At 36.1% G+C, this 21055-nt stretch overlaps 1 protein-coding gene across 1 annotated transcript; it reads left to right on the top strand.

Moving 5' to 3' along the window:
• The first annotated feature begins 9762 nt into the window (after nt 1–9762).
• LOC101889298 (uncharacterized) lies at nt 9763–11420 on the top strand. Its single transcript, XM_005180081.3, has 2 exons — nt 9763–9890; nt 9983–11420. Exons 1-2 carry the CDS (start codon nt 9803–9805, stop codon nt 11398–11400), a joined length of 1506 nt encoding a protein of 501 aa, XP_005180138.2. The 5' UTR covers nt 9763–9802; the 3' UTR covers nt 11401–11420.
• The last annotated feature ends 9635 nt before the right edge of the window (nt 11421–21055 follow it).

Here is a 21055-nt window from a genome sequence, read left to right as displayed (position 1 = left end):
ATCAAAATACAGAATATCGGGGGGTACCGTTATACGGGGGCTGTACGATATCGTCGACCTAAATAGATAATTCTTTTCCGAGGTATGAAGTACCCACAAGGAACACCTTGTGTGGATCTTCAGACCATTCCGTTAAAAATGTGGGTAAAATCATCAAAATACCGAATATCGGGGGGTACCGTTATATGGGGGCTATACGATATCGTGGACCGATATAGCCTATCTTCGAACTTGGCCTGCCTGCAGACAAAAGAGAGATCTGTGCAAAATTTTAGCTTCCTATCTTAATTCGTTTAGACTGTAGCGTGATTACAACAGACGGACAGACGGACGGACAGGGCTAAATCGTCTTAGAATTTTACGTCGATCAAGAATATATATACTTTGTTGGGTCTAAAATGATTATTTCGATGAGTTACAAACGGAATGACGAACCTAATATATGGAGGGTATACTATGTATGGTGGAGGGTATAAAAATTAATATTTGAATTTAATGTGAGGTAGATCATACTAACTATGAACATTATTTGAATGCCTATCATAGCTTTAGAATAGTCACAATTTGTGACCTATATCTAACTCTGAATCGATTTTCAACAAATTTGACGGAGGCTTTTGTACCTCTAGTATCAAATAACATTGTTGAGACCATATAACGCATGTGAGGTACTTAAAACTCCAAATCGTATAAAACATATATATGGGGGCTATAGCTATATTTGAACCGGTTTCCAGCAAATTTGAAGTATTTATTTTTAGGATTAATTCAGTCGGAATTGCCAAAATTCAGTCCATTTGGGGCACAAAAACCTAAAATTGGATAATCTTAATAAAATTTGACAGAGGTATTTCTGGGCTGTATCTGATATCTGGTAGCAATTATTATTTTTGTGTGTGTGCATATTACGAATGCGAGGGACTTAAACACCATATCGGATGAATTATATATACGGGAGCTATAGCTATATCTAAACTGATTTTCGATTTACTTTCTTCCAGACTAAATTCGGTCGCATGTGCCAAAATTACGGAAATTTGGAATTATATTGGTCATTTGGTGCACAATTAACCGGATATATCTAAATTTGAACCGATTCTCACCACTTTTAATAGGGCTCGTCCTTGGGCCAAATAAATATTATTTGTGAAATTTCATCTCAATCGGAGGTGAGGTTCGAAGGGGTTTTTGGAAAATAGTACTACAATGATACGAAAAGTATTTAAAGGTACTTAATAGGGTACCCTTTGTATTTGTGGAGCAGTAGATCTAGAACTTTTAAATTTGAAATGAGGGTCACTGATGCAGTATATGATAGATGTACCGAAGGGTTTTTGGAAATTCACACTATAAGTGTACGAAATGTACTAAAATGTACTACATTTGGTAACATTTCGTATCATGTGAAAGGTTAGAGCTTACAACTTAAAATTGGGAATTAGAATCAAGATTAAGGAGTAGAGTCGACTTTAGAAGTAGTAAGTAGTAGTAGAAGTAGAAGAAGGACCATTTGAATTTGGAGAAACGGAGGAACATTACAGGCTGATATGGAGGAAGTTCTCTAAATTTTTACTTATGTGCGCGAAAAGTAATAAATGATACTAAATTTTGGTACAATTTCGATTTGGGTAAAACGATAGGAAATTGAAAAAATTATGTAATTTAAGAATAAGATTGCTATTACATTCTAGGACTAAAGGTCCTAGGTAGTTTTGGAAATTCGTACTTATGTGTACAATTTGAATTTGGGCGAAACAATAGAGGTGGTATTCTAAAATTTGGCAGAAAGATTATAGTCGGAGTCTAGAACTGGGGTATGGAGCTAGTTTTGGTAGTTTGTGCTTATGTGTACTAAAATGTACTACATTTGGTACAATTTGGATTGAAAGAGCAGGAATGCTGAAATTTGGTATTGATATTACTAAATTTGAAACAAATGTTTTTTTGGACGAACGATAGGACTGGAATCCGGAAATTGGAAAAAAAAGATTTCTATTGAGTGTATAATGCAGGTTGTTATGGAATTATGTACTTATATGTACTAAATGGTACTTAATTTGATACAAATTGGAATTGTAATGGACCAATAGATCTGGAACTCTGAAATTTGGAAGTTAGGTCGCTGTTCATATGTATATATAGGGTTAGTTGTGGATATGTGGAGTTAGTTTTGGAAATGTGTACCATAATTGTACGAAAAGTACTGAATTATACTGTGTTTGATTTTGGGTGAAGAGATAGAGGTAACATTCTGAAATTTGATACTTAGATACATACAGAACATCCCTGTTTTTGGGATTTAGCGGTGGTTTGGAGAAGCGTCCTTTATGTGTACGAAAAGTACTAAATGGTACTAAATTAGGTATTGGGTGAAGGGATAAGGCTGGAATCTTCAAATTTGAGATTGTGGTCCCTGTTGGTATATGGAATTGAGATATATATTTGTTTTTTAAAATGTGTACTATAATTGTACGAGAAGTCCGAAAAGGTACTAAATTTGGTATTAGGTGAAGGAATAGAACTGAAATTCCGAAATTTATTTAAACATGTCACTCTAGGTGGTTTGGACACGCGTCCAATATTTGTACAAAAAGTACCAAACTTGGTATTGGGTGAAGGGATGGGCTAGTATCTTCAATTATGACATTGAGGCCTCTGTTGTTATCAGGAATTGATATATGGAGCTGTTTTTGAAAATGTGTACTATAATTGTACGAAAAGTACGAAATTGTAGAAAATTTGGTGTTGGGTGAAGAAATAGAGGTGAAATCTTGAATTTTAATAAAAATGTCACTCTTGGTGTATGTGGTTAAGATATGGAGGTGTTTGGAAATGCGCCCAATATTTGTACGAAAAGTACTAAATAGTACAAAATTTGATAATGGGTGAAGGGATGGGCTGGTATCTTCAATAATGAAGTTGAAGCCTTTGTTGTTATCAGGAATTGATATATGGAGGTGTTTTTGAAAATATGTACTATAATGGAACGAAAAGTACTAAATTGGGCATTTGATGAATAGACACATATTAAGTTATCTGCTGCTATCTGGGATTGAGATGAGGTAGCTGGTTTTGGAAGTTTGTACTATAATTGCAAATTTGGTATTGAGTGAAGCGATAGATCTGGAATCCCGAAATTTGATATGGATGTCACTGTTGGTACCTTGGTTGAGAGAAGGAGCTGGTTTTTGATATGTGTACTATAATTGTACTAAATGGTACTAAATTTTGGCAATGGGGGAAATAAAAGAACTGAAATCTTGAAACATGATATTAGGGTCTCCGTTGTTATCCCTTCTGCACGAATAGCATGAAGTAGGTTCACGTTTTGGTATAGCCCCCATAAAACGGTACCTCCCGATATTCGGTATTTTGATGATTTTAGCGACATTATTCACCAGAATTGTTTCAAATTTTGGTATTTAAAATTCGTAATATACACTTCAGCCTAAGACAGAAAACTGTCTGTGCAGGTCCACGTCTTTGTATAGCCCCCATATAAGGGTACCTCCTGATATTCGGTATTTTGATGATTTTAGCGACATTACTCACCGGAATTATTTCAATTTTGGTATCTGAAGTTCGCAATGAATGCTACAGCCTAAGACAGAAAATTGTCTGTGAAGGTCCTCGTCTTCTTATAGTCCCCATATAACGGTACCTCCCGATATTCGATATTTTGATAATTTTAGCTACATTATTCACCGATTTATTTTTAAGTTTCGCATTTGAATATTGTAATGGCTTATGACAAAAGTTACCTATGCAGGTCCATGTCGTCGTGTAGACCCTAATATAACATCTGCATTCTGTATTTTTAATATTTTAACAGAATTTTTAACGAATTTTATTCTTTTTGAGAATTGCCAAATTCGTTCCAAATGGTGGAGGGTATTCAAAGCTCGGCCTGGCCGATCTTACAGCTTTTTTACCTGTTTAATTTCTTGTTTCTTAATGAGTTAGGTTCGTCTGAACCTAAATTTGTTTAAAAAAAAATCTAGTATTATATTCCAGTATACATTTAGGTATATACATATGTGTTCTTCTGATATGGCTTGATATGGTGTCACAATGTCTAACACAAATATTAAATGTCGTAAATTTTTATTTGTTTCTAGTTGCTAATAAACAGTCTAATTATAATTTGCATTCTACTCGAATTATTTTGTTTTCTTTCCAAAAATGTCCACCTAATTAGATTGATAAATCAAAAATATCACGTTATGGCTAAATTTGGCTTGACATCCAATAAATACTTTTTTATTTTCGATTTGCTAGACAAACACGTGTGAAATGTCGTTTCATCGTTGAGGAGATAAGAGACGAACGACAAAAACACTTTGTTTTAATAACATAATCTTATCTTGAGAATTACTACGAAATTTTGAGGTTCCCAAACTTGTCAAAACAGGTGCAATTGCTTGAAACAGTAATTCCCAACATTATTCAGGAGGGGGAAGTCGTTAAACAGTAACTTCTTTTGATACCAGGTCAATGTTGATTTATGACAAGTTTATATCATATTTACCTTATTATTACTATTTTTAATGATTTATTTACTAACCAACTACTAACAGACTTCCAGATTAATGTACCAAAGAAGTGATTATCTGAGAACAGCTGTTGATATTCCAAACTGTATATATCAATTGCATATTTCTAGGAAAAACTATAATTTTCTGTCTAGATTTTATAATTATAGCCGCTTATTCCTATACTTAAAAAATCCACCTTCCCCACTACTGTAAAATGTTTCGTATTGTAATGTCAATACCTTCAAGAAAACCTTCTAAAATTACATCACCGTTTTAAAACTTCTTTCAGATTTAACGTTTCCGAACTGGACGTCTTCACATATCTATACCCTACACCACTTTGTGTTGGCGGTGTTAAAGGTTTGATTGGCCCAAATAGTTTGTTGCATCTCGAAATATTGGTCCAAGACCTACAATGTTATATATGCATTCTCCTATCTCGCAGGCCTTAGTCGATCTAGCTATATGTGTCCGTCCATGTCCATCTGTACAGGTTACAATTAAGGCCCGATCCTCAACATATTTTGCATGGTGTTTTGGATTAGCGTCGGAAAACCTTTTGTTTTTGGAGATGATCGTTAAATATTTAGTGGTAGAATGGGACCAAAATCAGAAGAATGTCCTTATTTTGTAGTTGCTATACAGGTCAAAATTATAGACCAATTCACGCGGAATTCTTCATAGGATAAGAGTTTTAGACAGAACAGAGGCCTACCACTTTGAACCATAACTTTTGTGAACCAATTTCCAAATATCCAATAAACAGCGAATATATTTAGTCCCAGTGAGATAATTTTTATATACAGGGCGCAATTATCGTTCGATACTCATGGATTTTTTTGATGGGTGTTGGTTAAAGACCAAGATGGAATATACTGTATTTGAAAATGTTTGCAATTATATACATTTTTCTGATTTTATTTTTTCACTAAGTCGCTTTACACAAATAAAGACCAATCCACACGGAATTGTGCATGAGGTTTATTTAGAACAGGTCATTGTGGATTTCTGTCGGATAATATTTAGGGGGTAAAATGGACCACAACCTTTGTGTGGCCAAAACGAAAGAAGGCCTAACTGTATGACCAATGGCAACGATCAAACATTTTTGCGGGACTGTACGGCATTATTATAAAAAAATCGACCAAAGTTTATTTGGACCTTGGGCCGTTTTCCAAAATATTATAGTGTTGTTGGGTATCACATGGTCGGTCCCGCACGACTTTAACCTTTGCTTACTTATTTATGAAGTTCTTAGGAAAGCATACATATATATATATCATCTGCACACCAGATCTGGAGTAAATAAAAATATTGACGTGTTTGAAATTTGAAGCGGATGTTTATTCCAATTTTTATGGGAGTTAGCATTATTCAAAATTTTGACCAGTTGTGAGGGAGTTACCAATAGAAGTGTTCCGATAAATTCCATTCCAACTAGACCTACAGGTTTTTGAACTATTGGGATGTGCGAAATCTCAATAAAATTGGACTCTGATTGTAGATTTTATAAGCGTTGATATTTTTTAACATTTTGACCCTTTGTGAGTGAGGCACAAGAAAGTTTGACAATTAAATCATGATATACCAAGTTTGAACCAAATCTCCGTTCGAGAGTTATTTTGGGCTACAGCCAAACAGACGAACGAACAGTAATATATCGACTCAAAATGTCTTGAAACAGATTTTGTCCACACAGACCTAGGGTCTAAGACCGTTATTTCGATGAGGCACGCTTTAACAATATCAAATGATATGAACACTATATAGCCATATGGATGATAATATCAAAAAACAAGGGGAAAACAGTAAGTAAGGAAGGGCCGAATTTTGAATACCCCCTACGATTTGGACGAAGGAATTTGCAATCTTTGAAAAAAATTAAATCATAACCACTAAGGAAAAGAAAAGATTTTATTGGGAATATAAGTGAAGTAGATCATACCAACTATGAACCTTATTTCAATAAGTATCATGGCTTTATAGTAGTCACAATTTGGAAACTATATCCAACTCTGAATCGATTTGCAACAAATTTGACGGAAGTTTTTGAACCTTTAGTAACTAAAAAAATATTGGACCAATAGATACGGAGTTTCACCACATGAAAAAAATTCAGTTGAATATAAACAAATTTATCAATTTGGACAATAACCGTAAAATCGGATTAAGATGTAAATCGAAGTTATATAAAAATCTGAATCCGTATCGATAAAATTTGGCAGAGGTATTTTCGAGCTGTACCTGATGTCCGGTATCAAATATTATTGTTGTGGAGTGCACCTTACGCATGTGAGTGACTTAAATACCAAATCAGATGAAACATACAGGGTGAGATAAAAAAACTGCAACCAATTTTAAACTGCTGTCACTTCTGAGCCACTCTTCCGACGGCGGTTAAAATTATTCCAGTGACATTTCGTTACAAGCGTACAAAAGCATTTTGGTGGGAATTTTCCAGAAAAAAAGTCACTCGTAATGGAATTCAAATGTGATAGTGTGATTTCTTTATATTCGGCTGGAAAACCACAAGTGGATATCTTTAGAGCACTCCAGTATTTAAATGTAAATAAATCTATTGTGTCTCGTACCATCGCTCATTACCGTGACACTGGAAGCGTAGCCCGACGTCAAGAAAGTGGACGGAAGAAAACACTAACATTAGCAGAAATGGTTCGAAAAGTAAAGATGCGACTTGATCGAAACCCGCGTCGCAGTGGCCGAAAAATGGCTTGTAAGCTGAACATATCGCAATATCCTATTCGGCATATATTGAAAAATGAGCTCGGTGTGAAGCCATTAAAATTTCAAAAAGTGCAAGAACTTACACCGCAATAGAAAGAAAATAGACTCAAAAGAGCAAACGAGTTGCTTCGCTTGGCTGAAAATGCTGAACTGCCGAATTTGGTTTTCTCCGATGTCCAGCAGTTTGTAAACAAACAAAATGATCGAGTTAACTTGCCAAAGAGGTCAGCTGAAAATGTGCACCTTCGGTTGGCCACCAGAACTCAAGCGCCGGCCTTGGTGATGGTGTGGGCCGCCATAGCAGCCGATGGTCGTTCTCCGCTCGTATCCGTGGCATCAGAATAAATGCCGAATTTTATCGCGAAAATATTCTGGAGGGTTTATTAAAGCCTTGGGAATGCAAACATTTTGGCCGCAGACCATGGACATTCCAACAGGACTCAGCACCATCGCACTCAACACGCGCCACCCAAGAATTGCTACAAAATGAGGTTCCTCGCTTCTTTTCCAGCGCACAATGGCCACCAAAACCTCCGGATACCAATCCTTTGGACTATTGTGTCTGGATTATTTTGGAATGTAAGGTTGGCACTAAAAAATACCAAAGTGTCAATCAACTCAAGCAAGCGCTTCGCCGGGAATGGGCTAAAATACAGCAGAACAGCATTCGGTCAGCGTGTTACGGTTTCATTGGCCGCTTGAAGGCCACAATTCGTGCCAAAGGTGACCAAATTGAACAAATCTAAACTTATTCTATTTCCGACATGCTTTGCTTTCATTCATTGCAGTTTTTTATCTCACCCTGTATATATGGGAGCTATAGCTTCATCTGAACTGATTTCCTTCAAATTTATTGCACTTGCTGCTAGACTGAATTCGGTCGGATGTGCCAAATTCAGATCATTCAGACTATATCTAAATTTGAACCGATTCTCAACAAACCTTCCAAACAAATATTAGTCGGAAAAATTCATCTCAATTCGATTATAAACGCGTCCTGCATTTGTTCACAAAAATACATGGATAGGCGGACGGACGGACTGACATAAAGAAGTCACACTATCACGCTTGAATTCCATTATGGAAAATTCTCACCAAAATGCTTTTGTACACTTGTAAACAATATAATGATATGTCACTGGAATAAACTTAACAGCTGTCGGACGAGTGACTAAGAAATGACAGCAGTCTGAAATTGGTTCAAGTTTTTTCATCTCACCCTGTACATAAACAGACGGACGGGCGGATAGATAGACTGATATGTATAAGTCGACTCAGAAAGTGATTTTATAAAGATCCTCAAAAGTAACCATGAGTCTGTCTCGCTTCCTTCTCCATGTTACAAACAAATGCACAAAGACACAATACCCTTACCACTTGGGACCTATACTACGACGTGGGCTGTATATGCAATTTGTGTCATAGGCTATTACTATATTCAAATACGAAAAATTTGTGAATAATGCTGAAATCATCAAGGGGCCTTACGAAAACTTCGACCTGCATATGCAATTTTCTGTCACAGACGGTAGTACCTAGTACGAACTTCAAATACGATATTTGAAATATTTCTGGTGAAAAAAATGACGCTAAAATCATCAAAATTCCGAATATAGGGAGTTACCATTATATGGGAGCTATACAAAGACGTGGACCTGTATGAACAATTTTCTGTCATAGACTTTAGGAACTTCAAATACGAAATTTGAAACGATTCCGATGAATAATGTGGCAAAATCATCAAAATGACTAATATATGAATTTACGTACAGTAATATGAGGACTGTACGAAGACCTGGATCTGCTTATGTAATTTTCTGTCCCAGACGGTAGTGCCGATCAGGAGCTTCAAATATATATTACAACAATTTTTCCGAGATATTGCACACGAAACGACATGTTTTGGTGTTAGGAAATGAAATTTCATATTTTAAATTCGGAAACATTTCACCTGTTCTTCTAGTTTGTGAGACCCAACGTAAATATAATTTTTCGGTGATAAATATGAATTTGTGACACACGGTAATGTCTTGAAGATTAGTAGGGGTCTTAAGCTAAGCAAATAAATATTTCTTCTGGTACTTTCACACAATTCACACAACAGTGGAGCTGTAAACAAATCATTGTGGGAACGAAAACATAAATAACAGTTCAGCGCCACAATCACGCACTTTTCGAATGGGACCGCTACCAGAGGGGTATGTACGTACAACACAATTACAAATATGCAGGGACATACATATATGTACACATGTATCTATGAATGTATAAAACTTAAATTTGTTGTTTATTTCTTTTGATAGGCTGCCAGCCAACTGATATGAAATTTGTTATTTTCGAGATAAACCTTATTTGGGGGTGGGTTGGCAGTGTTTACAATGAGAAGAAATTTTCTTTCGAATGCCACTACCCAAAAAAAAAAAAAAACATGAATTGAGATTCATTTGATATACAGTGCTGGATTGGCGAAGATCGCTAGCTGACTCCCGAACTTAGTTTTGTTTTTTTAACTTTTTTTCAAAATGCCAACCAAACAAACAATGAAAACAATGGAGAAACAGGGGTTTGTCAGTGAGAAAAACACAACAACAACAGTTTATCGGTTTGATGGTGAGTTTTAAACAAATAAACAATTTTTGGGATTTTTTTTTTATTTCAGAAAAAAAAAAAAAATAAAAAAAAAATATTTTACTTTTCTCTAGAAAACCGAAAATTAAATGGCTTCAAAAGAGTTCTGGTATTTTTCATACTCATTGTAATTGTGCCGTTCACCTTGATCATGATACCCCTGCATCTGAAGAGACGTGTCTTTGCCGACGTCACATATCCGGTGGCCGAATCGGATATTATTGAAATACGTGATGGAATCTCATCGATATTTTGCAAACAGCATTCCCTGAAAATGGCCACCCAATTCAATGCCTTCCAGCTGCGTAGCAAACCGGAAATATCAACAAATCACAAGCATATTCGACTAAAAAAATCCATGACCCTGCCGGATGATACTTTCGAATATTGGGGATTTTATTTGTTGAAAGGTGCGAGAGTGTTGCTCAAGTTTTGTTCTCGCTATGAGGGGGCTCGAATGTTGGTTGTCAAGGGTGCGAGAGAGTTGGATACCTGTGGTCTGCTCGATCACAATCGAAATAAGTATGGAGCCAATTATCCTCAGGATCATGAGCAAGTAAGGGTGTTCTTTGAGGATATGAAAGAAATTGCCGTGCAGGAATCCCCCACAGATTTAAATGGCAGTGCCCCATACGAGCCAATTTCAGAGAAACAAATGGAATTGGAAAATAGGGGAGGGGAAAATCTATTTGAGGACTATGATTATGATGCGGACATGGATAGCTGGAAAACCACGGCAAAACCAACACCAGCTCCCACTAGGATTCCTAGGAAGAAACTGAAAAATGGCTCACCCAAATTCTCAAAACAAAAATCCAGGGGTGACAAGCCCCCAAAAAGAGCACGGCAAAGTTCTCCCGATCATAGCCCAGAATCAGACCGGGAAAAAGAAACCCAAAAACAACAACTCTATAATAAATTATACAAAAATCGGCGCCACAAGCGTGATCAAATCTACGATCGGAAGTATACGCATGGCGGTAATGCCATGAATTTCACCCAAACCGATGAATCCAATTCGGTGTCGAGTTTTGAGACTGGCCTGCTGGAATGTTTCAAAACAAATAAACTGTCCTTTGGTGATTTCCCGCCCATTGCCGAGTGTACAAATCCTCACTTCCTGGAGAATGGGTCACATCGCATGCTGTCGATCCATGAAATCGATGCGGATGGTTATTATTATTACATTTTCTACAGTGACAACGATTTGGTTCGCAACGACATTCATGCCATTTTCGATATTTACAAGCCCACATTTCTCTATTCCAATCTGAGTGATTCTCAGGCCTGCATCAATGCCACCAGTTGCAGTTTTCCCATACGTTTCCTATCGCATGAAATTGTTGTCGTCGAAGTACCCACACGCGATGGCATCGAACACGAAGACGATGATATTACCAATTTGATCTCAACCTGTCATCCGCGTACTGAAATCTATATAATATTTCCGATTTTAGTTTTAATAATTATTCTGCTAAGTTCGTATTTGTAAAGAAATTTAGTTATAGGAAAAAATTATAATAAAAAGTTAGCCAAGCTGACTATGTGATAACTTATCTTAAGGCATGGGATTTTTTTAGAAAAAAAAAAATAAATAATAAACAAGTAATAAAGCTGTAAGTTCGACCGAATTCGAATTTTCAAAAAAAAAAAAAACAAGTAAAAAAGCAGTAAGTTCGGCCGGGCCGAACTTCGAATACCCTCCACCATTTGGAACGAATTAGAAAATTTTCAACAAAATAAAATCCATTAAACATTCTTTTAAAATCTTAAAAATATCTAATATAGGAAGGTGCCGATACGATATTGTGGACCTATAAAGACAATCTGCGTGTAAAGTACTCACAAGGAACTCCTTGTGCGGATTTTCAAAATACCGAATATCGCGGGGTATCGTTATATGGGAGCTATACGATATCGTGGACCTATATAGATAATTCTCTGCCGCGGTATAAAGTACCCGAAAGGAACTCCTTGTGTGGATTTTCAGACAATTCCGATGAAAAATGTGAGTAAAATCATAAAAATACCGAATATCGGGGGGTACCGTTATATCCCCCATACTTGTGGGGATTTTAAGACAATTCCATTGAAAAGTATGGCTAACATCATCAAAATACCGAATATCGGGGGGTGCAGTTATATGGGGGATATACGATATCGTGGACCTATATAGACAATTCTTTTTGAGGGGGTAAAATGTCCACAAGGGACTCCTTTTGTGGAATTTCAGACAATTCCATTGAAAAATGTGGCTAAAATCGTCAAAATACCGAATTCCGTGGGGGTACCGTTACATGGGGGCTATACGATATTGTGAACCTATTTAGATAATTCTCTGCCGAGGCATAAAGTACCCACAAGGAACTACTTGGGTGGATTTTTGGACAATTCCATTGAAAAATGTGGATAAAATCATCAAAATACCGAATATCGGGGGTACTGTTATATGGGGGCTATACGATATCGTGGACCGATAAAGCCCATCTTCGAACTTGACCTGCCTGCAGACAAAAGAGAGGTCTGTGCAAAATTTTAGCTTCCTATCTTAATTCGTTTAGACTTTAGCGTGATTATAACAGACGGACGGACAGGGCTAAATCGTCTTAGCATTTTACGCTGATCAAGAATATATATACTTTGTTGGGTCTAAAATTATTATTTCGATGAGTTACAAACGGAATAACGAACTTAATATACCCTCCATACTTTTTTTGGTGGAGGGTATAAAAAATAAATAAAATCCGTTAAAAATTCTGTTAAAATCTTAAAAATACCGAATGTAGCCGTATATTATGGTCTGTACTACGACGTGGACCTGCATAGGCAACTTTTGTCACAAGCTATTATAATATTCAAATGCCAAACTTGAAAAAAAATCCGTTTATAATGTAGCTAAAATCATCAAAATTCCGAATATACGGAGGAACCATAGGAGTTGTAAAACGTGGACTTGCACAGACAATTTTTTGTCATAGGCTGTAGTATCCATTACGAACTTCAAATGCGAAATTTGAAACAATTTCGGTAAATAATGTCGCTGAAATCATCAGAATGCCGAATATCGGGAGGTACCGTTATATGGGGGCTATACGAAGAAGTGGACGTACATTTTCTGTTTTATGCTGTAGCATCTATTACGAACTTCAAATACCAAATTTGAAACAATTCCGGTAAATAATGTCGCTAAAATCATCAAAATACTGAATATCGGGGGGTACCGTTGTATGGGGGCTATACGAAGACGTGGACCTACATGGCCCATTTTCAATCCCAAAAGTGTATATTTCGAAGTGTTACAAACGGAATGACAAACTTAATATACCCTCCACCTCCAATACTATGGTGGAGAGTATAAAAGTTGGCTTAGCTGACTATGTGATACCTTATCTTAAGGCATGGGATTTTTATACTCTCCACAATAAAATGTCCTTCTGTTGCCCATAGGTCGAAATATTCGTCGGAAACCCCATAGATAACACATGGACATTTCCTTTTACATAAAATTATAATCCGATTTAAATATGTCCGTCTATTGGAATGAAGACAGTATCCGCATTATTTTTTGTTCAGTTCTAAAATTTGGTACAATCGTTGATATTGTGACTAGGATGAACCTAGCCGAACTTTCAAGAGAATGATACCTCAGAACCCTGTGTAGGCCATAGCCATTATTTTCAAACGAAAAGCTTGATATTCACTATTTTTCTAGGCATTTTAAAACAACTAATTTTACAATAATTTTGGTGGAGATCAAATTTAACAAAAACGAGATAAAGAGAATCAGTCGATTATGCAGATAGGTGTATAGGCACAGTCTATGTATACGTCGAGTACTTCTTCTTCAAGTAATGATATAATTGACTGACTGAGAATCAACGTCCAGACAAAACGGACGAAGCAAGAATCTTGAAATTCTGCATGAGGGTTAGTCTTGGTGCATAAGCATGTGCTATAGCTGGGTTTTTGGATAATCGTACTAAAGGGGTACGAAAATTACTAAAATGTAAAAATTGAATACTTTGTATTTGAAACAAGTAAAAAAGCTGTAAGTTCGGACGGGCCGCACTTTGAATACCCTCCACCATTTGAAACGAATTTGACAATTTTCAAAAATAAAATCTGTTTAAAATTCTCTTGAATTATTAAAAATACCGAATGTAGCTGCTATATTAGGGTCAACAACTCGACGTGGTCCTGTATAGGCAACTTTTGTCATAAGCCATTACAATATTCAAATTCGAATTTAAAAAAGAATATGGGGCTATACGAAGACGTGGACCTGTACAGAAAATTTTCTGTCTTAGGCTGTAGTACCCATTACGAACTTGAAATACAGTTCCAGTGAATAATGTCGCTAAAATCATCAAAATACCGAATATCGGGAGTTACCATTATATGTGGGCTATACCAAGACGTGGACCTGCATACAAAAAGTTTTTTATTGCCTGTAGTTCCCATTACAAACTTCAAATGCGAAATTTGAAACAATTCCGGTGAATAATGTCGATAAAATCATCAAAATACCAAATATCGGGAAGTACCGTAATATGGGGGCTACACGAAGACGTGGACTTGCACAGACAATTTTCTGTCTTAGGCTGTAGTATCCCTTACGAACTTCTTATATCAAATTTGAAGAAATTCCAGTGAATAATGTCGACTATACCCAAACGTGGGCCTACCATTTCCAAAAGTCCTGCAGACATAACATATATTTGAGTAAAATTTTATTAATCTACTTCAATTCGTTCGGAAGTGATTTCCACAGACGGACTGTAGGACGGACATCACTAAATCGACATAGAATTTTATACAGGTCAAGAATATATACTTTGTGGGGTCTAAAATGTGTATTTCGAGGTGTTACAAACGGAATGGCAAACTTAATATACCCTACATACTATGGTGGAGGGTATAAAAATATTTGTAATGGATTTCAAGCATGATAGTGTGATTTCTTTATATTTCTCTGGAAAACCACAAGTGGCTATCGTTAGAGCACTCCAGCATTTAAATGTGAATAAATCGTTTGTGTCTCGTACCATCGCTCGTAGCGTAGCTCGACGTCAAGGAAGAAGACGGATAAAAACAGCAACATAAGAAGAAATGGTTCGAAAAGAAAAGAAGCGAATTGATCGAAACCCTCGTCGCAGGGGCCGAAAAATGGCTCGTGAGCATATCGCAATATTCCATTCGGCAAATATTGAAAAAAGGAGCTCAGGGTAAAGCCATTGAAATTCCAAAAGGTGCAAGAACTTATACCGCAACAGAAAGAAAATAGACTCAAAAGAGGTTAAGAGTTGCATCGGTTGGCCGAAAGTGGTGAACTGCCAATAAATGTTTGGAAGTTTGCTAAAAGAATCTAAACAACATTTTCTTAATAAATACGTGCCACCCAAGCAATGTATCAATTTAACTGCAAATCTCAATAAGTATCTCATCAGTATAATTTATTTTTCAAAACAGAAAGAAAAATCTCTCAACTTTTCCTTAAAAATTGTTTCTATCTTCTTACAACAGCATTTCATTGAAAATGAGAAAACTCTCTGCACTGATTTAAGTGCGATTTTCTCCCATTTAATTGCTTAAATAATACATTTTATTAATTAGCATCCTAAGAGGGTTGGTAAGCTTCTTAGATGCATTACGGTCGCCAGCAAACTGCATCAGAGCTGATTATACTTTTATGTACTTAAAAATCAATTAAAAGCATTTTCTTTTTAACGGGCCGGCAGGCAGGCTGGCATTATGCATAGCAAAGGAAGCAAACGAAAAGCTGCATAAGGAAATGGTAAAGGTACATTTGGTTGTTACTTTTGTTCCTCCATCCCACATGCCCTTTGAAGTAATCAGGCCAATTAAGAATAGATTTATTTAACCAACCACACACACACTCACAGCCGGTACTAAATGCATTACTGAAATGATTTAATGCTCTTAAACAAAAAGAGAGAGAGAGAAAATGAATGCAAGTTGTTATAAAAACGTAAGCAAATACTTTGAATGGCAAATGCGTTTGGGTATGTATGGAGGTGTATATTCGGCACACATACTACATATTTCCATTCAAATAGCAATCATTTTAAAAGATATGCTAAAAAACAATACTTTGCAATACAGAAACATGTGTTACCATGGAAGGTTTAAAAAATTCCAAAATAAGACGTCCTTTATATAAAGAAGACAATACAGTTTTTTGCAATAGAATAGAGAACCAGATAAATATCAAGCATTCGTAGAAGACTTAAATTATAAGTTCTGTAAATAAAAGGCTTGTACAAAGAGTTATATCAGAAAAAATCTGCAAAAGTAATAAGAAAATAATCAATTAAGTTAGGTAGGGCTGTACCTTAAATGTGCTCTACTACTTTGAAAGTAACACCTCCGATAATATGCCCATGTGCATTTGAGTAAAATTGCATCAACCTACTTTATTTCGAACAGTAACTTCCACAGACCGGCCTGCAGGCAGACGGCTAGGCATCTGTCCTGTACTAAACTCCAACCTCATCCTAAATTCCGTTTTTATATCCTATACCACATAGAGGTAGGCGTATTAAGTATTTGTTCATTTTTATACAATCCACCATAGTATGGAGGGTATATTAAGTTTGTCATTCCGTTTGTAACACCTTGAAATATACATTTTAGACTCCACAAAGAATATATATTCTTGATCAGCATAAAATTCTATGTCGATTTATCAATGACCGTCCGTCTGTCAGTCTGTGGAAATCACTCTAGATTCCGAACAAAATGAAGTAGGTTGATAAAATTTTACTCAAATGTGTATTATGTCTGCAGAACTTTTGGTATTGAAAATAGGCCATGTAGGTCCACGTCTTCGTATAGCCCCCATATAACGGTACCTCCCGATATGCGGTATTTTTATGATTTTAGCGACATTATTTACCGGAATTGTTTCAAATTTGGTATTTGAAGTTCGTAATAGATGCTACAGCATAAAACCGAGAATGGGCCGTTATATGGGGTCTATACGAAGACGTGGACCTAGTCTTCGTATAGACCCCATATAATGGTACCTCCCGATATTCGGTATTTTGATGATTTTAGCAACATTATTTTCCGGAAATATTTCAATTTTGGTATTTGAAGTTCGTAATGGATACTACATCCTAAGACAGAAAATGAGCCATGTAGGTCCACGTCTTCGTATAGCCTCCATATAACGTTACCTCCCGATATTGGGCATTCTGATGATTTTAGAAACATTATTTACCGGAACCATTTCAAATTTGCCATTTGAATGTCATAATGAATACTACAGCCTATGACAAAAAATTGTCTGTGAAGGTCCACGTTTTATAACCCCCATGGTACCTCCCTATATTCGGTATTTTGATGATTTTAGCTACATTATGAACAGATTTTTGTCAAGTTTCGCATTTGAATATTGTAATAGCTTGTGACAAATGTTGCCTATGCAGGTCCACGTCGTCGTATAGACCCTAATATACGGCTACATTTAGTATTTTTAAGATTTTAACAGAATTTTTAACGGATTTTATTTTTTTTGAAAATTGTTAAATTTGTACCAAATGGTGGAGGGCATTCAAAGTTCGGCCCGGCCGAGCTTACAGCTTTTTTACTTGTTTTTTTTTTTTTTTTTTTTACATGAAGAACGAGGCGAGATAGACCCATAATTACTTTACAGGATCTTTATAGAACATTTTTTTGAGTCGATTTATGCATGTCAGTACGTCAGTCAATATATTTTTTTGAGAAAATGGAAGTCGCATTATCCGATTGAGATGTAATTTTCCCAACAATATTTCTTTGGCCCAAGGATGAACTTTATTAAAATTGGTAAGAATCGAGAATATATTAAGTTTGTCATTCCGTCTGTAAACCTCGAAATACATATTTTAGACCCACAATGTATATACTTTCTTGATCCGTCTGTCTGTCAGTCAGTCACTCTGTACGTCAATGGAAATCACTCCAGCTTCCGAACGATTTGAAGTGGGTTCATAAAATTTTACTCAGATATGTGTTTGTTATACAGGTCTTTTGATCTTGAAAATGGGCTATATATGTACACGTTTTGGTATAGCCCCCATATAACGGTACCTCCTATATTCGGTACTTTGATGATATTAGCGAAATTATTCATCGGAATTGTTTCAAATTTCGTATTTCCAGTTCATAACGGATGCTACAGCCTTCGATAGAAATTTTCCTATGCAAGTACAGGTGTTCGTATAGCCCTCATGTCACGGTATCTCCCTATATTCGGTATTTTGATGATGTTTGGGATACTATTCAAAGGATTTTTTTAAAGTTTCGTGTTTGAATATTGTAATGTCCTAGGACAGAACTGGCCTATGCCGGTCCAGGTCTTAATATAGACCCAATATAACTGAATCTTCATATTTTATATGTTTAGTTTTTACGAATTTTAAAAGTTTTTATACCATACACCATATAGTAGTAAGGGTATTAAGTCTTTATGCATTTGTAACATGGAGAAGGAAGCTAGATAGTTACTTTTGAGAATCTTATAGAATTAATTTCTGAGTCTATTTATGCATATTAGTTCTTCCGTCTGTATTCTTATGAACAAAACTCAGGTCGCATTTACTATCCGATTGAGATTAAATTTTGCAAATAATGTTCGTTTGGCCCAAGGGCGAACCCTTTTGGAATTAGTGATAATCGGATCAGATTTAGATATAGTTACCATATATTTTCAACCGATTTCAGGTTAATTGTGCACCAAATGGCTAATATAAGTCCAAATGACCTGTATTTTGGAACATCCCACCAAATTCAAACTTAGAGAAAATCGGTTCAGACACAGGGTTGCCCATATTCGACGGACCTTTGGGCCCTTTGGGCCCATTCCAATCGACGAGGCTTGTCCGCAGGCAACATTCTTTGCGTCAATTGAATTTTGTACGGGAACAAATGCAAATCAATGCGAATAATCCGTTGTAAAGTGGACCGAGCCATGCGCACTTCTCACATTTTTAATGTTTTGAAGGACCTTGAGTTTTCACAATTGACTTCTTCTGTTGAATGTAAATTTCAACTATTTCGCGTGTATTGGTCTATGGTAAAAATCTGCTTGGACTGACGCTTCAAACGCGGTATGTCATTAAGCGATGTGACATCTCTGTCAAAAGTTATGGCGCTGCCAGATGGGTCCGTCGAATATAGGCAACTCTGTATAGCTAAAGCTACATACGTTTCATTCGATTTGGAGTTTTAAAACCCCCACATGCGTAATATTCACTCCAGAAGAATGATATTTGGTACCGAACACCAGATATTGCTCGAAAATACATCTGCCAAATTTCTGGAACGGTTAAGATTTGGAGATTGGTGCCATATATATCCTTAATCCGATTTCAGTTTTACTGTGCAAATAATGGATAATATCAGCCCAAATGAAGTAAATTTCGGGACGTACGTTTCCATTTCGTGCGACTCGGATCCGATATATTTTTTTAATATAATCCTTCTCCAAGTGATATCATGCACTCTATAGCATACTATAACAGCTCTAAAGCCAAATGTTGATAGGTGGTATGATCTACTTGAAATAAATTTTGTTGTTACTGGAGCTCCACTAAATATGCATAGTGGTGTAGGTATCATATAGTCGGCCCCGCAGGACTTTTGCCTTTCCTTACTGGTTTAGTAGTAAATTAGTAGGGTTCAGCCCTTGTCGTAAACTCTTTCCCAGCAAAATTCCGTTGGCTGGTCTGTGACCCGTGGAGCAACTGTTAAATCAAGAATTTTTTCTAGGCTGCAATTCTGACCCCAACCCCAACTTCATGCAAATTGTCGTGATGATCAGGCCATACCATTCACATATTGACTCTCACACATTGACTCTCTTCCAGTTTATAATATTTTAGTAATATAATAGCCCTGCATGTAAATTCCGCTACTATTTCAAGTCGGTTTTGTGACCCCATATTTTCCATTTATAACTAACTCAATATCACAAAGTTATTATTTGAATAAATGGGAATTTTAAAATCAAATAAGAAGAAATACTATTTTTTCCTACATTTCCAAGAAATCCATCAACATTAAAGTTGCTGCAATTCTTCTTTATCACATGCATCTTTATTCACTCCTTTTTTTCACGTTTCTTTTTGACAGCAGGTAGTAGTGTTTCTGCACTAACAAGACATCAAAGTCATTTCATTGGGTCATAGCGGCAACTTTCAGAATAGCTCACGTCTTCCACCGGGCCATATGTATTCATGAACTGTGTCGTCCTTTTTTTTTTTTTTTTTGTTTTTTTGCCCGGCAATACGTTGGCATTGTTAGATTTTCAAAGCAACTATTCCGAGGAAAAGAGAAACTTCACTTAATATGTAAGAGTTGTCTTCATTTGTGTGCGTGTATTCGAGTGTTTTCTACTCGGTTGTTTTCAGTTGCTCAGTAAGGATCGAAAAAAAACCCGCGTGATTTGTGTTGAATGGGACAAGTTCATATGTTACCTGTCATTTTGGGGAACAATTTTAACTGAGTTTTTTCTCCTTCTTCGCTTCATTTTTTCGGTCATTTGTTATAGATGGCGCAAAAAAATGCAACCTGTTTCATTTCCTTTTCCCGATGTTTATGAAGAAATATGACTGCATGTTAGTTGTGTTTGTTGTGCTTCGGGAAAAAATGACAAAAAATTGTTTTACATCAGCGCGAAAAAAGAAATGGAGAGTGAAATTTATCTTCAATACCAATGGCTTCTAGTGGTATTCTACTGATGTTGGACATATTATCAAATTTTTGAAGTCCTCCAAAAAAAATAAGAGATTATATTGGAAAAATGCATTTGCAGATCCACGAAAGGGGACTCCTTTTTACATTTATATTTCAGAAAATATACATTTTTACAAATTTACATTTTTATTTCACCAATAACATAGCCAGTAAAGAAAGTCTTAAAGTCGGGCGGGGCCGACTTTATGATACCCTACACCAATTTGCTAATTTAGTAGAGCTCCACATAACAATTAAAAGTTTTTATGGGAGAATTCAATAATACACGCTATGATTATAATTAAAATTTAAAGGAGGACTAAATACGCCGAAGCATTTGTATCTTTTAAATACGAACCTCTATTGCCCATTTGGTGCACAATAAATTTGAAATCGGATAAAGATAT

Source organism: Musca domestica, unplaced genomic scaffold, assembly GCF_030504385.1.
Source record: "Musca domestica strain aabys unplaced genomic scaffold, Musca_domestica.polishedcontigs.V.1.1 6, whole genome shotgun sequence".
Classification (NCBI taxonomy): domain Eukaryota; kingdom Metazoa; phylum Arthropoda; class Insecta; order Diptera; family Muscidae; genus Musca; species Musca domestica.
This window is presented reverse-complemented; position numbering and strand designations above follow the sequence as displayed.